Source organism: Anser anser, assembly GCF_964211835.1.
Source record: "Anser anser genome assembly, chromosome: 1".
In the NCBI taxonomy this organism is placed as follows: Eukaryota; Metazoa; Chordata; class Aves; order Anseriformes; family Anatidae; genus Anser; species Anser anser.
The window spans coordinates 44,233,863-44,253,969 of record NC_139720.1 but is presented as its reverse complement, the minus strand read 5'-3'; the positions used below and the strand labels follow the sequence as shown (position 1 = coordinate 44,253,969).

At 37.7% G+C, this 20,107-nt stretch overlaps 1 protein-coding gene across 1 annotated transcript in view; it reads left to right on the top strand.

Annotated features, from left to right (window-relative positions):
* The window catches only part of UBN2 (ubinuclein 2), a 56,445-nt gene that overhangs the window by 16,464 nt on the left and 19,874 nt on the right, over positions 1 to 20,107 (top strand). Inside the window, exons 4-11 of the mRNA XM_083844557.1 lie at positions 7,494 to 7,631; positions 8,705 to 8,817; positions 9,855 to 10,353; positions 13,678 to 13,748; positions 14,474 to 14,603; positions 15,945 to 16,063; positions 16,679 to 16,792; positions 17,768 to 17,911. Coding sequence (XP_083700683.1) covers positions 7,494 to 7,631; positions 8,705 to 8,817; positions 9,855 to 10,353; positions 13,678 to 13,748; positions 14,474 to 14,603; positions 15,945 to 16,063; positions 16,679 to 16,792; positions 17,768 to 17,911 — 1,328 coding nt within the window. The remainder of the gene's footprint in view (positions 1 to 7,493; positions 7,632 to 8,704; positions 8,818 to 9,854; positions 10,354 to 13,677; positions 13,749 to 14,473; positions 14,604 to 15,944; positions 16,064 to 16,678; positions 16,793 to 17,767; positions 17,912 to 20,107) is intronic.

Here is a 20,107-nt window from a genome sequence, read left to right as displayed (position 1 = left end):
TTGTGGTATACAGTTTCCCCTGTTCGCAGGATAAATTTGATTTGCTTCATCTTGTAATCTCTAGGGTTATTAAAGATGTGATAGATTTAATATCCTCTTCTCTCCCACCATAGCATCCTCTCAAGAGTTCCGGTGTTGTGATCTAAAACTTCAACCTGATTGTCAGTAACAGCATCTTGCTCAAGAATCTCGATTAGCTCCGATGCTCTTTCCCAGTGAGAGTGGTACCTACTGGGGGAATGGCAGAGCTCAGTGTGGTGGTTGTCATTTTTAGCTCTTTTTTTTTTTTGTGGAGTCCTGGGCCGGATGATGTTCTAGGCCCACTTGATGTTGCTCTCCCATCCTTCTTACTTTAAGAAGCATTTTTATACCTAGCTATGGAACACATTTTTCTCAAGCAAAAATACCGATTCTTAAACAAAATGACCCAAACTATTGATGTGCTAATGCTATAGAGGCTTATACAGGAGAAATGTTACATAGGTTTTATCATTAAACATCCTCCATGTTGGATTGAGAGATAAATTTAGCTTTGCTGTATTTTTCACAGGGGAAAAGCTGCTTTTGTAGGCCTCTGTAACAAACCTCATCCTCACTAAATATATGAGGGTGCATTAAAGTTTTGTTGTTTTTTTTTAAGAGATTCACTTATTAACTGTTTCCTTGGCTATGGATTTGTGTTATTACTGTCCTGTCTTCCTTGTTTACTGTCACTTTGCCCAGTGGCTGGGGAGTAGTGCACAGTGTCACCTTTAATAAAAGATATCTTGCATGCTTCCCAGGTGTCTTCAAGGTAGATGGCAGCTGACACGTCATATGCATCCTTATGAATAAAGGGATAAACTTCAATTAGGAGATTTTCTTTACTTTGTACCCCTCCTCCCTACAAGATAAATAAGGATGTAAAGCGAAGTACCAAACAAAGCAGATACTGTTCTGCTTAATGCAGAACCGTATACTGTATACAACTATATACTGTTGTGGTCTAACACTGTGAGGGAGCCAAGCATCACACAGCTGCTCTCACTCCACCTTCTCAGCAGAACAGGAAGAGAAAATACAGTGAAAAAAACCTTGTGCCTTTTGATAAGGACAAGGAGATTGCTCACCAGTTGCTGCCACAAGCAACACAGACTTGACTTGGGGAAGGTTAATTTATTGCCAATTAGTAGCGGCCTAGAGTAGTGAGAACTAAAAGCAAACTAAAACCACTTCCCCTCCATCTATCTTCTGCCTATTTACTGCCACTGTACTACCCCAAGTGGCGCAGGGGAATGGAAATCGCAGCCTGTCCATAACACTTTGTCTCTTCTCCTTCATGGTCACTTTCTTCACTCTCCAGCATGGGGTTCCTCCCACAGGATGCAGTCCTTCCCAAACTGATCCTACTTGGGTTTTCCACAGGCTGCTCCAATATAGGTCTGTACCATTGGACTTACCGTAGGTCCCCCATGGGCGGCAGCTCCCCCCAGACCCCTGCTCCTGCGTGGGCTCCTCTCCACGGGCTGCAGCTCCAGCCCGGGGCCTGCTCCTGCGGGGGCTCTCCATGGGCCGCAGCCTCCTCCAGGCCACATCCACCTGCTCCACCGGGGGCTCCTCCACGGGCTGCAGCGTGGAGATCTGCTCCGTGTGGGACCCATGGGCTGCAGGGGGACAGCCTGCTCCACCAGGGGCCTCTCCACAGGCTGCGGGGGAACTGCTGCTGCCTGCCTGGAGCGCCTCCTGCCCTCCTGCTGCACTCACCTTGGGGGCTGCAGGGCTGATTATCTCTACATTTTCTCTCCTTTCTCCAACTGCTTCTCTGCAGCATTTTTTTTATCTTCTTTTCAATATGCTCTCACAGAGGCGCGACCAGTGTTGCTCATTGGCTCGGGTTTGGCCAGTGGCAGGTCCCTTTTGGAGCTGGCTGGCACTGGCTCTTACCTGACATGGGGCCTCTCACAGAGGCCATCCCTGCAGCCCCCCTGCTGTCAGCCTTGCCACATAAGCCCAGTACAAAATCTCATACCCATTTTTAGGAAGGAATAAATAATTTTTTTAATCTCGTGTTCTGGCCTGTGTTTCAACCAGATACCTTAGGACTGTTCCATGTACTTCAAGAATTCAGGGGGACAATTCAGAAACAAAGCTCAGCATCTGCTTAGGTACTTGAAAAAACAAACATATATCTGGCATTTGTAGTATTGTTTAAATTGGTAATGTCAAGACTTTTGGAGTGAGAAATAAGAAATAATATTGCTAATAGGTACGGCATTTTTTTGCCTTTTTTGTGTCAAACTTGATTTTTTTTGAAAAGCACAAAGTTTATTTTCATAGTAATTGGAGCTTCTGGAGGAGTAGATCCTGGTCAAGGATCAACTTGTCTTCATTATTAAGCAGGACGAGGAAGTTGAGTGTTTTGGAAAAAAAAAAAAAACAAACATAGCTATTGCTGTAATATAAAGCAGTTTTTAACTTGCCAGAATCATAGATCTTTGATAAGAGCACTTGTCTGAAGTGTTTTAAGTGGCAGGTCACGTTCATGGTAAATGAATGGGAAAGGAGAGCATAACTTTTCAATGGCGTTCTAGCAATTCTGAAACATGAAAGCTGGAGGGGTTAAACATTACACTAAAAGTACAGTTGATTGTTTTTATTACAGCTAAATATGCAGTGTGTGTCAGAGCTCAATCTCAGAAGGAATCAAGCTGAACAGATAAAGGTAGTCACATGAGTGGCCATGCATTTTATAACTTAGGCTGAAACATTTTCAAGGCAACAAGAATTTCTTCCTGGGTACTGAAGGTCAATTATGCTATTAGCCTGACTCTGGTACTTGGTGGAGGAGTATCAAAGGTGGTTGGGGGAAGAACAAAATAAGGCAATGTATAACACATCAATACTTGACTCAAGGTAGGCTGACAGATTACAATATACTAACTATTGCTAACAGCTAGGGGTATTCTAGGAGACTATTGTAGACTAGACTATCCTGAGCCATGTGTTAATCTTTATTTAATAGTCTGTTATGCCTTATTCTGTTGTGTTTTGCCAGCTGTCCTTTGTCCCAGGATTTTAAACAAACAAACAAAAAACTTCTTAACTATAGGTTGTGGAAGAGGACCCTTCTTTAGCATTAGAAAGTTCTTCCTGCTTGTTTTTGATGTCGTCTTGGATTAGAAAAGCAACGGATTGTTCACCCTTAACCTTGTTCAAGATTACGTTGCATATTCTATTACGTTGTTTTTCTAGAAGATAGTTCTGTTTTTTGTCTGAAAACATACCGTAGAGTCATATGAATCACAGAATGGCTCAGGTTGGAAGGGACTTTAAATATCATCTACTTCCAACCCCCCTGCCATGGGCAGGGATGCCACTCAGGTTGGTCAGGTTGGTCAAGGCCTCATCCAAGGCCTTGAACACCTCCAGGGATAGGGCATCCACAGCTTCTCTGGGCAACCTGTTCCAGTGCCTCACCACCCTCTGAGTGAAGGATTTCCTGCTAACCTCTAATCTAAATCTCCCCTCTTTTAGTTTAAAACCATTCCCCCTTGCCCTGTTGCTATCTGACTAAGCAAAAAGTTGTTCTCCATCTTTTCCTTTTTTTATAAGCTCCCTTTAAGTATTGAAAAGCTGCAATAAGGTTACCACAGAGCCTTATGTTTAGGCTGAGCGCAGCTCTATCAGCCTTTCTTTATAGGAGAAGTGCTTAAGCCCTCTGATCAACTTTGTGGCCCTCCTCTGGACCCATTCTAACAGATCTACATCTGTCTTGTGCTGGGGGCCCCAGACCTGGATGCAGTACTCTTGGTATGTATAAGAAAGATTAGACCACTGGAAAGGGGTTAAACCATTTTCCTTAAATAATAGGATCAGAGAAGAGCATCCTCTGATTTCATGCACAGAAAAAGCTAATCGAAAGCAAAAGTCTTGAAATGATTTCATCAGAAGATTCAGAAGTTGCAGAAGCTGTATGCTGTTTAATTGAAAATCCTGAAGAAACTTCAAAATGAAGTTTAATCTAGCTGTTGCCTATATCTTATACAATCGTATTCAAATTTTCTGTTGAATTAGGGCAATAGGAGATGGGTTATGTTGGCGAGACACGAGGTATGTTGTAGTCTGTAGGACCCCCTTGTAGGTAGGTAGGTTGGAAAGAAAATGAAATGTAAAGTTGTAAGTTATACCTTGTTCAGTAGGTTGAGGAAAAATCAAAATTTGATAGAAAAAAGTAAATTCTGTCAAGGGTTAAGGAGAAGTGAATGTCAAAAAGGTCTTTGAAAGTCAGATTAAATTCATAGTCCTCAGCAGAAGCTGTTGAAACCTCAATTGATAAGTTGCATTTCCACGTCTTGCTGACCTTGTTTGCTGCTGGCTGTTATGGAAGTTTGTTCATCTGTATATTAAATGAATTCTGTCTTTGCAGTTGACTTGTTCCTATGGATCTGTGCCACGTAGCATGTTGATCATACTAATGATCTGCAGCGATTCATGGCTTTCTCACTTGTGGACTGTCTTTAATCCTTACTTTTATGTTCTCCAGGGCTTCCTTTACTGCTCTGCAGCCAAGTCTTTGCTGTGTTTCTCTGCATTTGTTCTTTACTACTTACAATAATGGTCCCAGCTTTGACTGTGTGCTTTCTCCTCCAAACTTGGCAACTAGTGTATTCTTCTGGTTTGATCCCATATGGCCCCAACCTCACCAATTCAGTTCGTGCCCTGTCAGCTCAAAAGGGAAATGCCTGCTCTGCTAAGTACTGTGGATAATCACTTATTTTCTTTCCCTTTCATCTCCTTGTGCTTAATGAAGCTGGTTCTGAGAGCCTGTGGAAAAACATCAGATTTCTCTGAAGTTCTTGACCAGCCTCCACTCTTCAGTTTACTTTGCATGATTCTCCTGGTCTCTTAGGCGAATGGCAAGTCCATAACTAAATCACTTTGCTTTCAATTTATCCAATTAATAGTCTCCCGCTGTTTTGTACTAGTTTTTCATGTGATCTCAGGGTATTTCATAGATTGTCATCGCTTTTCTTTTCTGTTTTTTTGGCCTTCCTCTACTGCATGTTAAGTCTTCTATTCTAAGAAGATAAAGGCGATGACTCACTGAAATTTCTAATCACTTACTCAGATCAAATTCACGTATGTCTCCAGTTGAGGCTGTTCTACCCAGCTTACTTGTTTAAGTGTTTAACTGTTTTCCTCTTCTGCATAACTTTTTTCTTTTTTAATGCTTTTGGTAGCCCAGGCTTTTTAGTTCTTAAAGTGTATCTCTATTAGTATCTTCATTATACTTTCATCGTGTGCAGGGGAAATAAACTAACCTGGTAGCTGATTGTGCCTCGCACTGTGTGTGTTCCCTTCCTGTAAGTGATTTCAGGTCTTCAGTTAAAACTGTGTGTACTTGCCCTACTAATTTTTTCAACCTGTTGAATTCTGGCAGGCATTGTGTCTTAACAGACATGCAGTGGAAGGCCTGCTGGTTCAAGCTTCAAAATAACAAGCACATTGTCTCCTTCTCAAGTATCCTACTTAATTCTTAATCATTTGGCCTTGCTACCAAACATTTATTGCTTGCAGCTGTAATTCAGAATAGGCCTTTTCCCCTGCCTGAGTGCATACATCTAAGGTGTGTCATGCTCCTACCCTTTCTTTCAGAAGAAGGACAGAAATTGATTTAGTCACTGCATTGTCATTGTATCTTTTTGGTATTTTGTAAGTCTTTGTAGGTCCTGAAAATGCTTCCTATTTATCTTCGTCGGCAGCTTTGTCTCAGGCATTCTTTTTATCCTTCTTGACAGGCTGTGGCTTACAGAATTTTATTTGTTGTTTATTAAGCTCACCATTTTACCATTTTCAGTATTTGAAAACCAAGCCCAGTAGTTAGAATTTGGAGTAGTTCAGGACGACTTTGACCTTCAGTGTGGTGATAACGACATTGTCAAGGCAACCTTCCCACAGTTTGCTTGCAAACACTGTCATGGCTTGCTTTTTTAATACTTATGCATAAAACTTGAATGGATCTACTCATCTTTTCAGCTCTTGCAAAACTTTGCTGTTTACAATATATTTCATAGAGATTGACAGTTTTTTTTTATAATACTGGGGGAAAATGTCATAATCTGAAAATGCTGCCAGTTGAGAAATATGATTAATCCTATCTTCCACTTTACCTAATACTGACTACTTTTCGTATGCCTTTGACTTCAATATTTTTGATACTGCTTTGTAATTCTAACTTGGCAATTCCTTCACATAAGCTAAGTACTATACAAAGTAGTGCTTAAAAGAGGTTGAAACTTCTTGTGGCTTTAACTATCTAAACAGAATGAAAACACATCTGATTTTCAACAAAGCAAGTCCTAACATTGTAGTATTTGTAGAAGAGGGGATGTCATATTCAACATACAAAATTGGAAGTAAACTGGCAGATACTGTGGCTATGCTTGTCATGTTAAAAATGCTATCCCAGACAAAAGAAAACTACAGAACTTTGTACGAGAAACAGGTTTTTGAGTAGGCACTGTGGTTAGAGTTGGTAAGAAACGTTAAGTGTGTTGGAACAGTCTGTGTGCCAAATGCACTGCAGAGTTTTTGTATTAATGAAAAATAATCAGGAAAAAGATGAGCTTTACTGTGGCTCTCAAAGAAGAAAAAAAGCATATCATCAGAGAACTTTAATGCTTGTTTTAAGCATCTCTACTCCGCTAGTCTTATTTCCTGGTTATAACATTCAATTTCATAAAATTCTGATATAGGTTAGGTTTCTTCTGTTGCAAAATGGTGATTGATGTTTTTTTTTTTTTTTTTTGAAAAGGTGAGAAATACGCTCTGGAAATAACTTCAGAGCTATCATTTGCAGATAACTTAAAGGGCTGAGAGATAAGTGTATGAGTAACAGAATGTATTATTAGTTTGAACTATAGAATTCTCTGATAAAATTGAAGGACGTTCAATAAAAGTTATGAAACTACCATTTAAAATCAATAGAGGCAGTGTTTTTACAAAATTTGTATTAGACCAATGATGTTACTGGTATGCCTGTAAGGCTGTAGTAGACAGAAATAATTAGCAATGTACCTACCTAGTGTCAGGACAAAAACAACTCGTAAGTAGTGAAGTAAGTAGTGAAATTGCTTGTAGGCAGGTGGTATATCATTGTTCAAATAGCTGAGGTATCATGCGGTTTAACTTCTAGTATAATGTAGCGTGCTGTCAGAGAGAGAATTTTGGAAAAAAATGTTGAAAGGTGTTTTCCTCAGAAGAAGCAGCCTCTGTGCCCATCCTCACTTCATTCAGAAAGCAGTTTTTCCTAATGCTGAGATCTTTACTTCCAAGAAAAAGGCATTATTGTGGAAGTACAAAGGTGGTTCTATGATATTAGAGTTCTGTGCACTAGTCAATAAGTTTTTCAATACACTTCTGTATAATTTTTCATGTATAGGAACTGGTAAGTGAACTGCATGTTCATTTTATTAAGAGGTGATGATAAACTCATTTTCTTTTTTCCTGTCTAGTATGATGAATTGGTTCCTGCATCCCTGACAACCAAATACGGAGGGTTTTATATCAACACTGGTACACTGCAGTTCCGCCAGGCATCTGACTCAGAGGATGAAGACTTTGCAGAAGATAAGAAGCATAGGCCACCTAAAGTGAGTGATTTTAATTATGCTTTTTATACAGCACTTCAAACTTAGTGGACACTCAGGAAGATTTGATACGCTTAGGATGCCTCAAATGAAGAGACTGAAGGCAGAATGATACGCAGTATTGTTTTATGACAACCTCTGATTTGTGGCTGTTATATAAACACTTAAGAAATAACTCCTGACGTCCACAGGTTGTTCAGTTGTTGAAGACTGAAGTCTAATTACTTGTTGAGGCAGGCATGCAAGTTGTCTATCCATCTTAAATAAGTGACAGATGATTCCTGAATTTTATAAGAATTTCATTACATATGATGAAAACATAAGTTTTCTAACTGCTTTTGTAATTCTGCAGAAAAAAAAAAAGGATTTGAAATCGTTCCTAATATTCAGCATAACACTTAAAGCAAAATACCTATTAAAATAAATTCAGAAGATAGGAATAGCTATGTTAAAGGTACATGTACTGTCTTTCACAAACAGCCTACTGTTCTGTGCGCTTAACTGTTTTCATAGAAGCCCGTATGGTGTTGTGATTTGGATTTGTAACTAACACAGCGTTGATAACTCAGGAATGTTTTGACTGTTGCTGCATAATGCTAGCACTGCGTGAAAGTTCTTTTTCCCTACTCTGCCTTCCCACCCAGCTTCAGCAAGTAAGCTAAGGATGGGCAAGAAGTTTGGAGGGGAGAATGCTGATGTAAATTAGTGAAAAATATGTTCCATACAATACTATATTGTACTTTTCAATGAAACTGGTAGCAAAAGAAGGTAGGGCAAGTTTGGTTTTCCCAGGTGGCTGCTGCTCACGCTGGTTGGGTATCAGTCTGCCTGTGCCTCAAAGTATTTTTCTTACTGAGAACGCTGAATTCAGTAACTTTTTTTTTTTAAATTAATGATGGAGAATTGTCAGTAACTGCAATTGCTGCTGTAAATGCAGTTGTACTGTTTGTCTTTACACACATCAAGATATTCCTCATGACTCCAAATTGGAAAGTGTAAGGAAAACTAAAGGTTTCTTGCTGTAAAAGTGCTTTAGGATAGAAGAATCATTGTCTTTTATTTAATCTGTTTTGTAGATAGCAAAGTTAAAAGAAAGCGAAGATCGTGGAATGAAGAAGCGCAAGCGGAAAGATGAAGGGACGGAAAAGGAGAAGAAGCCTCGGAAAATGAAAGTTCCTAAGCAGTTGGGGTAGGTTTCTTTCTTCAGATGAACTCTAGAATTGTGTATGAAGCTTGGTTTAGAGATTGCACGCGGTAGGAAGATTATCATAGCTGTTCAGGATACTGTAATGTTAAGCTATATTTAGTAGCTAACAGGTTTTGATTTTGAATTTTTTTTTCCTTAAGTAAATCCTATGAACTAACTTTCTTCTCCCCTAAAATTCTGAATGAGGAGTTAAACAGGGAAAGATGAATTATGGAAAACATGGAAATGTTGAGTCTATGAATAGCATTATCCATCATTGTCCTACCCAGAGTTTTCTGACAGTAAGAATTGCATCTTTCTTCTCCACCTTCTAACGAAAATTAATTTCCTATCCCTAGGTTTTTATTCTGGAAAACTTCAAACATACCTTGATTATCCTGTGTGTTTCTTAACACAGGAAAGCACACAAAGGTATTCTGAGGTTAGCATGGAAGGATTAAGACGATGGCTTCTGTAAAATTGTCCTTGAGTGAAAGTTGTCTTATTACAAATATTCAAGTTGGTATTGAAAATCTGTTGATAGTATTTTTTTATTAAGGTGATGAACTGGGGGGAGAGATGCTCAATTTGAGTAGTATATAGATGTTGACCCTGCATGTCAAAATTCTTAGCGGTGAAGAGAATTATTTTAACATATGCAGTGTGTCTAAACTTAAAGCAACCTGGCACTTGTTCATCAATCAGAGATGCAAGTTTTAAGTGTTTTAGTAGCATCAGTCTACCTGTAAGTTTAACAACTGTGCCAACTTCTCCACAATTAAATAGAAGTCTAGAGTAAATGAGATTTACCTTAATGTACGCAAAACTTAGTGTGCCCACAAAAAAAATCTGTTGAACATGACATCACATGACAAGCAAGGGTTTGAGATGATTGGTAGAAGAGTCTGAAGATGGAAACACAAAGTACTTGTTTACCATTGCTAACTTTTTAATTGCGCTAAACTCCCAAATTTTTCAAGGCCTTTGTCACCTTTAGCAAAGTCACATGCATTCTAATGAAAGATTTCTTTCCTCTACAGAGTAATGGCCTTAAATTCACACAAGTCTGAAAAGAAGAAAAAGAAATTTTATAAAGACTCACTCTCTCTGGCTGCCATGATCCGTAAATTTCAAAAGGAGAAGGAAGCCATGAGGAAGAAGGAATCTAGTCCAAAACCTCCAGTGACTATTGCAACCTCTACCCCTAGTAAAATTCCTTCTTCCTCTCTCAGTGCAGGAAATGATATCTCTGACTTGAATCTTAGGATCAATGATCCTGTCCTCTCCATTTTTGGTAGCACAAATGAACGTGAGCTCCTGCAAGAAGCTGAAAGTGCCCTGGAGATGTTGGGAGACATTGACTTTGACAAGTTGCTTGATGGCACTTCTGATGGCAGCCCAGTATCTGAGCTGTCAGGAGAAAATGGAAATGTCACTCAGGCAACCTACACCTCTCAGGTCATGACACCCAAGCAGGTGCCTGCCCTCCCAGAAGGTCTGCCTATGCTACTTGAAAAGCGCATTGGAGACCTTCGAACAGTAAGTATGAACTCAATGAGGGAATGCGTTCAAGGATCTGAGATAATGAGGAAGACTAATTAGGGTCTGAGTTACCATCCTTGAATTGCTGGTTGAAATGCTAAAAAATGTAGAATTGATCTGAAATGTCAATCTTAATGGTTGTATTTATACTCCTGAAATGATGCAGGTCAATTGTTGAAGCAGTGTTTATTTCAGAGGAGACAAGGTTTTCTACTAAATCTTGCATGTACAAGAACTTGTGATGTTTTTTCCAGAATGGGAATATCAGTGTTCTTTTAACTTGAATTATTAGTTGGTAAAATGAATTTGTGCTTCCTCACTTCTTTTGAGGAAGAAACCCAAAATACTATTGCAGCTTGTGATCTAATGTCAGTCTGGAATTCTGCCTTTGTAACACAAAATGATGTTAACTTGACAGTTTAAAAGGAGAAAAATATTTTCTTTTGGAAAGTTGGAATGGAGCCCAAACTACTCAAATATTAATAAAAAGTATTAAATTCCCAGCTTACAAACATTCCTACAACTTATTGAAAGGGGTCAGAGCTGTTAAGGTATTATATGCTCCTTGTTTCAGTTGTGGATGTTATCTTAAGTTGAGAATAAATTTGTTGTTTGATTGTTCAGATTCTGATTTTATCTATTAAGCTTTTCCTTACTCAGAATAAAGTGCAGCTTTTCCTTACTCAGAATAAGTTTTGAAGTAGTAGTTGAACTTACTTTTTTCCATTAAAATAGTTAAACAGTAGCAGAGCTTGCTTTGCTACCACTTAAAGTAATGATAACCTTAATGCTTATCTTAGCTGTATGTAAACGTTTTATCATGTTCTTAGATGTTTTAAAATATACTTGTCTAAATACAGACAAGGATTAGTATTCTCTGAAATTAGATGATTTTGCCTACCTTTGAATTTTCAGATTCTTTGCTGTGAATGAACAATAAGTTTCTAGCAAAACAGCAGTAGAACTGGATTAGACCAAGAATAAGGAAGTGTTAGTGGCCTTCCCAAAATTCATGCTGCTTCACTGCTTTTAAAATAGATAAACCCATGCAGTTGGAAAAAAGCTTTAATTCAGTGGCTCTTGGAATACCCAACTCTACAGTCTTCTACTTTTGAGTATGTTTTCTGAAAGTTTGGCCCTTGGTGAGCAGAGCAAGTCTACATGTAGACTTGGGGAAGAACTAGACTGTAATGACTCAAGGGTTGCAACTTCCTTACCTTCTACAAATTGCCATCAACAGACGTTATCAGTGAGGGAGAAAATCTTTTTAGAAAGGAGAAAAAAGAAAAATGGTTCCTGTACAGTTTTTTCTAGGCACTTATCAGTCTCATACATTTAGTGCTCCTTAATGCAAAGAATGTTAAGAATCTGTAGCCAAAAACCATGTTCCATGAATGAAGTTGTTAGATATCTAGATAAGATAAAAAAATAAAATAAAATTAGAAAGCCACTGGCTGTATATAATGAACACTTCCTGACCTCTTCTTGTAGATTAATGTCTTCTGGTTCCCTCAGTGTGCAATTCTGAACTACAGACAGCATTGCACACAAGCAGAGAAGTAATAGATTGGCTACTTTCTATTGTGATGGTAGCTGTCAAGATAATCTGTGGAACAAAAAAAATAAAAATTAATAGCAATGTATTTCTTGAGTCTGCTGGTGTTGTTCGCTTCAAAGACCAGCAACACTGTTAAGTACAATAGCATAATGATGAAATTAGCTTTAAGATCTCCTTGGGACTGAAATGTCAAAGCATCTTTCCTTCCACTTTCTATAAACCATAAAGTAATAATCCTTGTTTTAATTATCCTTAAAGATACTGGATTTAATACTTTCAAACTTGTCTTTTTGGTATCTTTATCACTTGTAAACATCTATAACCTTTCTTATTTTTTTAGCAGAGCAAATGCTTCAGTAATCTTAAAACAGATTAAAACAGATAGTACCATCCCCTCAGCAGCTGACTGTACAGTAGAAAGTAGTGAGCGGAGTGCAGTCCTTACAGGAACTAAAAAAACTCTGGTATATGTTCATGACTGAAATGGTAAAGCATTCAAGACGATTGGTTACCTTACAGTTTCTGATGGAGCAACAGACCCCTGTTTCCCTATGCAGTATAGAGTTTACATTCCTAGAAAATACTTTAATTTCAAACATACATGGGTCGTTTACAGAGAGTAAGAACAGTAAGTATTTAATAGTGATAAAGGAATGTGGTCAAGTTAATGCTTAAATTTGTAGTTTTTAGCTATGTTGTCACAAGTTGATAACTAAAAATTTTTAAAGACAAGATTAAAGAGTCTTTTTAATTTGAATATTCAGCCACATAGCATGTTGACTGCCTCTAATGTTTATTAGTCAGTATGATGATACCACACTTGCATGCATATCCTTTTCCAGCCCTTCAAATACTCATGCTCTCATCCCAGTGCTAGAATATCTTAAGACAATAAGCTTCTCAGTGTTCTTTCTCTTGACTTTCATAAATTTGCAGAGTGAAGCGACACTGGAGAGGAGATTTTACTGATTTTTGTTGAATTGTTGAGCAGTATAGGGAATTGATTTGGCTTTTTCACAAGAGCTGTCATGGTTTGTGGAAAATGTAAGTGATAGGAGCAAAAATGGTAATTCTGCATGGGCATTCCTGAGAGACCAGGAAAAACTTCAAATAAAGGAAGTATGTGTAGGAGTAATCTTGCTTTTTTTTCCATCTCATAAGTCAGGAAAAGACCAGAGAGGAATACAGAAGAGTTAGTGGGACAGAGATTTTCCAGTTTTCACTCCTAGTCTAAAGATAGAGAGTATGCTGGACAGCACCAGAAAAGAGGGATGATGCAAGGGAGTTGTGTAGAAATTGCAGGGTTGAGATGGATCTAGGAAAGCTGGAAAGCTGTAACTGGGCAAGGCCCATAACAGACAAAGGAAGAGAGTAGGAAAGTGTTGATGAGTCATACAGGCAAGAGCATCAAGCAATGCTCCTCCTTTTAAAGTCATCAGTGACAACGATGTTGCTGGCTCTAAGCTAATAGAACAGCTTTTCCGTTTTTTTCCCTTCATGGTTATTGAAAAGACTAGTATGTTAACATCAGTGGTGCAGACAGAATCTAGATAGAATGATTGTTTGCACTAGAGCAAGGAGTTTCTATTTGAATATAATAGTAATTCTCACCTCTTTTCTAAATAGCTGAGTGTAGTAAGGTTTTTCCAAATTTAAGAAGAAAAAACAAGGAATGATATAGCTGTAAAAGTAAAGATACAAATGTTTTTGGGATAAAATGAGCTCTATGAACTTTTGAATGTTCTTTATTGCTGTATTTTCAGGCCGCCAAGATGTTTGATGAGGAAGGCAGGAAGAAGTTTTTCACGCAAGACATGAATAATATTCTGCTGGAGTAAGTGCTTATCTGTACAACCTTCCCTTTTTGGAAATGGGGTGAAAGGAAAAGTACAGAAGAGGAAGTATTAATGAGGTTGTTCCAACAAAGCCATTAAAAGTCAATGAAGGTAGATCAGTCTAAGCTAGTTACTAGCTAAAGAGATTTATATATGAATACAACTCCTGTCATGACTGTCTGTCTTTATCCACTGTAAAGTGTTTTGTAGTGCCCTATGTCCTTGACTTCATGTGTAAAATTCAACAAAATTGCCATTTTTTCTTCCTGTCCCACATCTTCATAAATCAAAACATCTTCAGCTTTCATGAAGAAAAATGCTGACTATTCTTACTCTGTAATCCTTCAACTAAACATTTAATATAGAGGGTTCTATGCTTGTAATAATATTAAAGAACAAAAAAGTAACCTCTAGAAGACAAGCAGCCAAATTTTATCAAGATTGATGTGTGATGGTGGGAGTAAATACAATTTGTAAATACAATATTCAACATTGCCAGGGAAGTATGTATTCGAAAGTCTTTTTTGAGTGGTTTCTTGCCATTAAGACTTCCTCCTTTGCTCAAAATTTAGTTTAACATATCTAAAAATCTGTCCCAACCTGCTATTTCTAGTATGCATAGCTAAAATCTGTTATGCATACAAAGCTTCCTTAGGTTTTTGTTCAGTTGTCATCTTCATCTTGGAGTACCTCACCGGTTGGCTGTCTCTTGTTTGTTTGTCAGTATTGAGCTACAGTTACAGGAGATAAATCCTGCCATCCGCAATGGAGTGTACTCTCACCTTGAGGCTTTTGTGCCATGCAATAAGGACACACTGATAAAGCGTCTGAAGAAGTTACACCTCAATGTCCAGGTAATGGGGGGGAGCGTAGCTCCAGTGTGAGTCAGTTATGTAACAGTAAGGAAAGAATGCAGAAGAGAAGAGCAACAGCCCCCACTGTCTCCAATAAAGCAAAAGATTTTGGAACAGTTGCTAGATCAGCATAAATACTTTTTTTTCCTGTGTGAGCGTTCTTGTCACTACTTAAAGAACAAATATTTTAAGTATTTCAGACCTTTCTATTTGAGAATGGAATGCTTTCATCTTGAAAGCTGGACACAGGGTAGATATCAAAGTAAAAGAACTAGAAAGCCATAATAATCATGGTTATGACAAGCAAAAATTGCTATTGCATTCATACATTTTTGTGCCAAGAAAAAAAGGGTGGATTGATAATAGATGACCAGCCTATATTATTTGTGCAAATATACTGCTTTTATGGCTAAGTCTTACACGTGCTTTATATCTCATTTGCAGTTGCTTTTTCCTTAAAGAATGTGTGTTCCTCTCAAATAAAAAGAGGTATCTGTGATTTTGAAGTATCCTGACCTGGTTCTTTAGATGAGAATCAGGTCTAAATCTTGCAGAGGATCTGATGATTGTGTATGCAGAGAACTCAACCTGCTTAGAGGGAATTTGGTTTCATATGCTATTTCTAAATTAAGCATTAAGATATAATAGCATATAGCATCCTAGTTCTTTTCAGGAAACAGTTATGACTAAGAATGTGAAGTTAGATGTGGGAAGATATTTTAAAACATGTAGGGAAGTGTATAGTACGATATCACTTTAATGTTTGGAGTTCTTAATATTTGGAGATGATTCTATAAATGGTCCTTACTTTTAAGGTATGTAAATTACATTTAATAATAATAATAATAATAATCTATACACAGACAATAATAATAATCCAATACATAGATTTTCATCATTACCGAGATGTTTTTATATCACAGAGGTTTTGGGAGACTTGATTCATCAGATACTTATTTGCAAGTGTTGAGATGCTCATCAGTCAAGTCATCTTGCTTTTTACCTCAAGTTTTCTTCCCTATTTTGATTAGAAAGGATTATTTAATGAGATTGTGTCATAATGTTTTGGGATATTCGTGGCTTGTTTCCTTGTGCCTATCTTTCATCATTTCTGGTCTCAAGATTTCATTAGTTGTATGAGAAATTTCAAGTACATGCATTTCTATAACGCTGTTGCACCTCACAGGATTCAAGTATCACGTGGGCAAGTACTGCTGCAGTCAATAGCTAGTACTGGAAATATTGCCTGTTGGGAGTGAGGGGAAAATTTCTGCGAAACTTTTTGAAAAGACCTTTACGTTACATCTAATAGGACTACTTCAGTGTTTCTTTTTTTCACAGGATGACCGCTTGAGAGAACCACTGCAAAAGTTGAAACTAGCTGTCAGTAATGTCATGCCTGAACAGTTATGCAAATACCAAGAGGATTGTCAGGCCCGCAATCAAGCTAAGAATGCTAAGTAGGTATTTCTGGAGTCCGTACATTTCCATTCTAGAGTTTACCCGGAAGTTTGTCTCCATGTTGTTCATTCTCTGAGTTCTGCCAAGTACTCAGCTGCCGTTTACAGGTGCCTGTAAGTTGAGTTGTGCAAAGTAGTTGGTATTATCTAAGTGATGTTATCACCGGACTTCAGAAAGAAATCCCATTAACTGAATGAAATAGATCTTGAGGGAAAGAAATTGTAAACTGTGAGAAGGATACCAGAGATACCCAGTGTGATGCATTAGTGGAGGGAAAGTAGGAGGATGGTGTGTTCAGGTTCACGATTATCTTTTGTTCCTTTATATTGCAGTTGTTTCTGTAAGAGTTAGCTGGCTTTAGACTTGAAGAAGCATTAGTAGATTGATCAGCATCCTTGGCAACATCCATACAGTGTGTCCTTTTCACTTGTACTTGTCTTTGAGGACCGTGAAGCAGTGAGGAGGGGAAGATGAGCTGTTTACCCTTTCAGGAAGGGTATAATGAGAATCTGAAGACGGGTCTTTTTTTTTTTTACTAACATTTAATACAACACTCCTCTAATTAAATGTTTTGTCTGTAGTAGTACACCTGTAAACAACTGTTCTAAATGTAGGTTGCAAGCAGAAGATGAACGAGAGAAGAATGGATCAGAGGAAGATGATGATGAGAAACCTGGAAAGAGGGTTGTGGGGCCCAGAAAGAAGTTTCATTGGGATGACACAGTGAGGTGAGACAAAACTACCTTTGCCATCAAAGTTTTTCACTGACTTCATATAGGTGTGTGTTTTATAACATGGTGGTGTTTAATAAATAATTGTTCTCAGAAGTACATTCTGAAGTTCTCAGAAGAGCATCACAGATTCTTATCTGACATGCTGAATTCTCTGTTTCCTTAGAGTAGATTTTACTGAAAATTGAGATTATCTATATTTCAACAATTTTAAGCAGGCAGAGCCCTCTAACTTAGAACTTGCATGGGAAATTATTAATTTAATTTTAGAACAAGTATAAATATTGAAAGGGGCTGTTGGGCTTCTCACATTGATTTTTTTTCATCCATAGTATGTTAAGACAGTAGGGAAGCAATCTTCATGGAATATATGTATGTATAATGGAATAAATATTATATCTGTATAAAACAGTATAACTTGGGCTGACCTGAAGGGAGCCATACTTAAAGATGAGATATGTAAATTCGTTTTTTCATTCACAAGGCTTAGAACGGTCAGTGTTACTTAATTATGTGCACTTTTATATCTTTAAGGACAGTAAAAGACATCATCCTGGTCAGAAAGAATATTGTGCTGAAATAATTCAGTGTAGTGTGGATTTCACTTGCTTTCATATCACAGACATTTTCCATCTTAAACGAGATCAAGGTAATTGTGAGCAAAGTGAGAGAAGATGTTTCAGTTATGAGGCAATGACAAAGATGTAAAACTAATTAAAAAATGATGGTGAGGATGAAAAGAGATGAACCATGTGGTCTGCTGGAAACAGCAGCAGATCATACCAGTTGTAGTAGCAACTTATACAGTGGTAAAGTTTAAAAAAATAAAATTGAGAGAAAAGAGTTGAACTGTTTCTACAACTGCCAGTGGACAGCAGCTATACAGCATCAGTGCTTCCATTTCTCAGTCTTTTTGCTGAGCTTTTGAAAAGATTGTTTCTTTCAATATATCTATTGTATTTCTTTCTGCAGGTCTCTGTTGTGTAATCTTGTTAAGATCAAGCTGGGATGCTATGAGCTAGAGCCAAATAGAAGTCAGTCTGCTGAAGATTACCTCAAAACCTTTATGGAAACAGAAGTGAAACCACTTTGGCCTAAAGGCTGGATGCAGGCAAGGTAAGATACCTGTTTTTTATATTTATTCCTTTTGGTGTTAAACTGCTTCTTGAGCCTTATTTATTGAGATAGGTTTGACTCAACAGTATACTTTAATGTTGTTTAAAATTTTAAAATATGTCAGTGGAAATAGAATATTTTAAAAAAAGAGTGAAAGTTTTTAAGAAATTAGATTCGTCATCTTTGCAAGCCCAAGAGCTGAAAAAATGCTGTTTTTCTTGGAGAACTATTGCTTTTGTCATCTGTTGGATACTTAATTTGCTGGAGTTCATAACATAGTCCATGATGCTTCCTTGGAGGGAAATACTGAGAGAGAGAAAAGGGTAACTGGAAAGTTTTTCCTGTGATGTAAAATGATAAAGCCATGTTGTCGGTATGCTTTTAATAGTCTGATAATGCAGTGTGATTTAGACTTCAGAATTATGAGTGGGAACTTCGAGGCTGGATTTTAAAAAACATTTAAGATTTTAAGATTTTTATCTTATTTTGTGTATGCATTTAGGATGCTCTGATGCTACGGTTCAAAATAAATCAGTTTCTTGATGAAAACTTACACTTGATTCCTAACAACTTGTTAAGAGAACAACCATGCAAAGGGGGAAAAATAAAGTGGGAGCAATAGTAATCAAGCAACAGAACTGTTGGCCTCAAAGCACAAGTGTCAACCATCTACTTATAGCGTGTTAAGCTTGATGGTTAGAATGGGAACATATACCATCGTTCCTTTCAGCAGTTCTGCCAGAAAGGTGGATGTTCTCATTTGTCAGTGGAAGCAAAAGAACTTCGTTTGTTTTAAAACCTCACAGCATCTGTACTGGACTTGCTTCTGACAGGTTCAAAATACAATGTGATATATGTATAAAATATAAGCAGAAGGTAAAACCTCTCCTCACCTCTTATGGGAGGGGTTTTACCTTCTGCTTAGATCCAAGTTGCTTTCACAGTATGGCTGAGTTTGGAAGGGACTGCTGGAGCTCTTCTGCTCAAACTCAGCTGCTCAAACAGAACCAGCTGGAGCCCAGGACCACCATGTTCAGGTGGCTTTTGCACAACTGTTCTAAGCAACCTGCTTTCTGTCTAAAAGCATGTTTCAAGCAGTAGTAAGCAACTTTGAAACAGGCAATGACCAAAATAAAATGAATTGGTCAAAAAGAAAAGTTTGTCAGAAGTTGTGATGTGAGAAACAGAATTCTGGCTATAAAGCATACTAAGTAAATAATTTTCAATGAATTGGGTATGTAGGAAATAAACTTGTTTTTAAATCCTTTTTCTGTGAGGTAATAGTAAAAGTATCTTTCTTGGCACACAGAGGCTGTATCAGTAATTGGGGGAAATGATGTTACTACATGGTATTGTAAACAAAGTTCTACAGAAATGGTTCTAGATCCTCTGGTTGGGGGAGTACTGTCCCCTGCTCTCTATTTAGGAAGTGACCTGTCAGAACTTGTAGGTAGTTGTACATGGAAAGAGAAAAAGCAAATATTTCCTGTTGTCTCAGTGATAATTCCTAATACAGCATGTGTTGTTCATATGCTGGATTTACATTTATTTTTGGGGGGATGCTAGGGTAGAGATCGTGCTGAAGGCTTATAATTTTTAACCTTTATATATGGCCTTGTGTAAGAAGAAACTATGTGAAATGGAGAAAAAAATCAGTAGGTCATTTTTAACATGAAATGCCCATGTATTTCCTAGGGAATGCTTACTAACAAGAGTACGCCTATACTACTAGAACTTTGTGAGCTCAGACCAGAGGAAAATTTTCTTGCTTTTCCAAAGTTAACTGTATTACATTCCACATACTTCATTGTAGAAGCATGAGGTATAGATATAACTGTGAACTGCACCAAATTCATTTCTTCATGTGTATCACAACTGTAGTGTTGCTTTGTCACATTACTTTTCCGTGTATAACTTCCATACTCAGCCTCCTAAGATTCTTTTACTGATATTCATGGATTTAAAGAAATTCTTCTTGTCCTTAAGGATTTCAAAGCTTTTTCAGATGAGGTAACCCACTTTTAAGTGGGTTGTGTATTTATTCCACATCTGTTTTTGAAAATGCCTGCAATATAAATATGTGTATGTTTAAAAGAAGTCAAAAGAACAGGAAGTTTTTTTCCTTTTAATTCCAAGAGTTTCACTTCTTTTGAGATGGTCTTGCAAGTGGGCTTGCAGCAAATTTATTTCTTACGG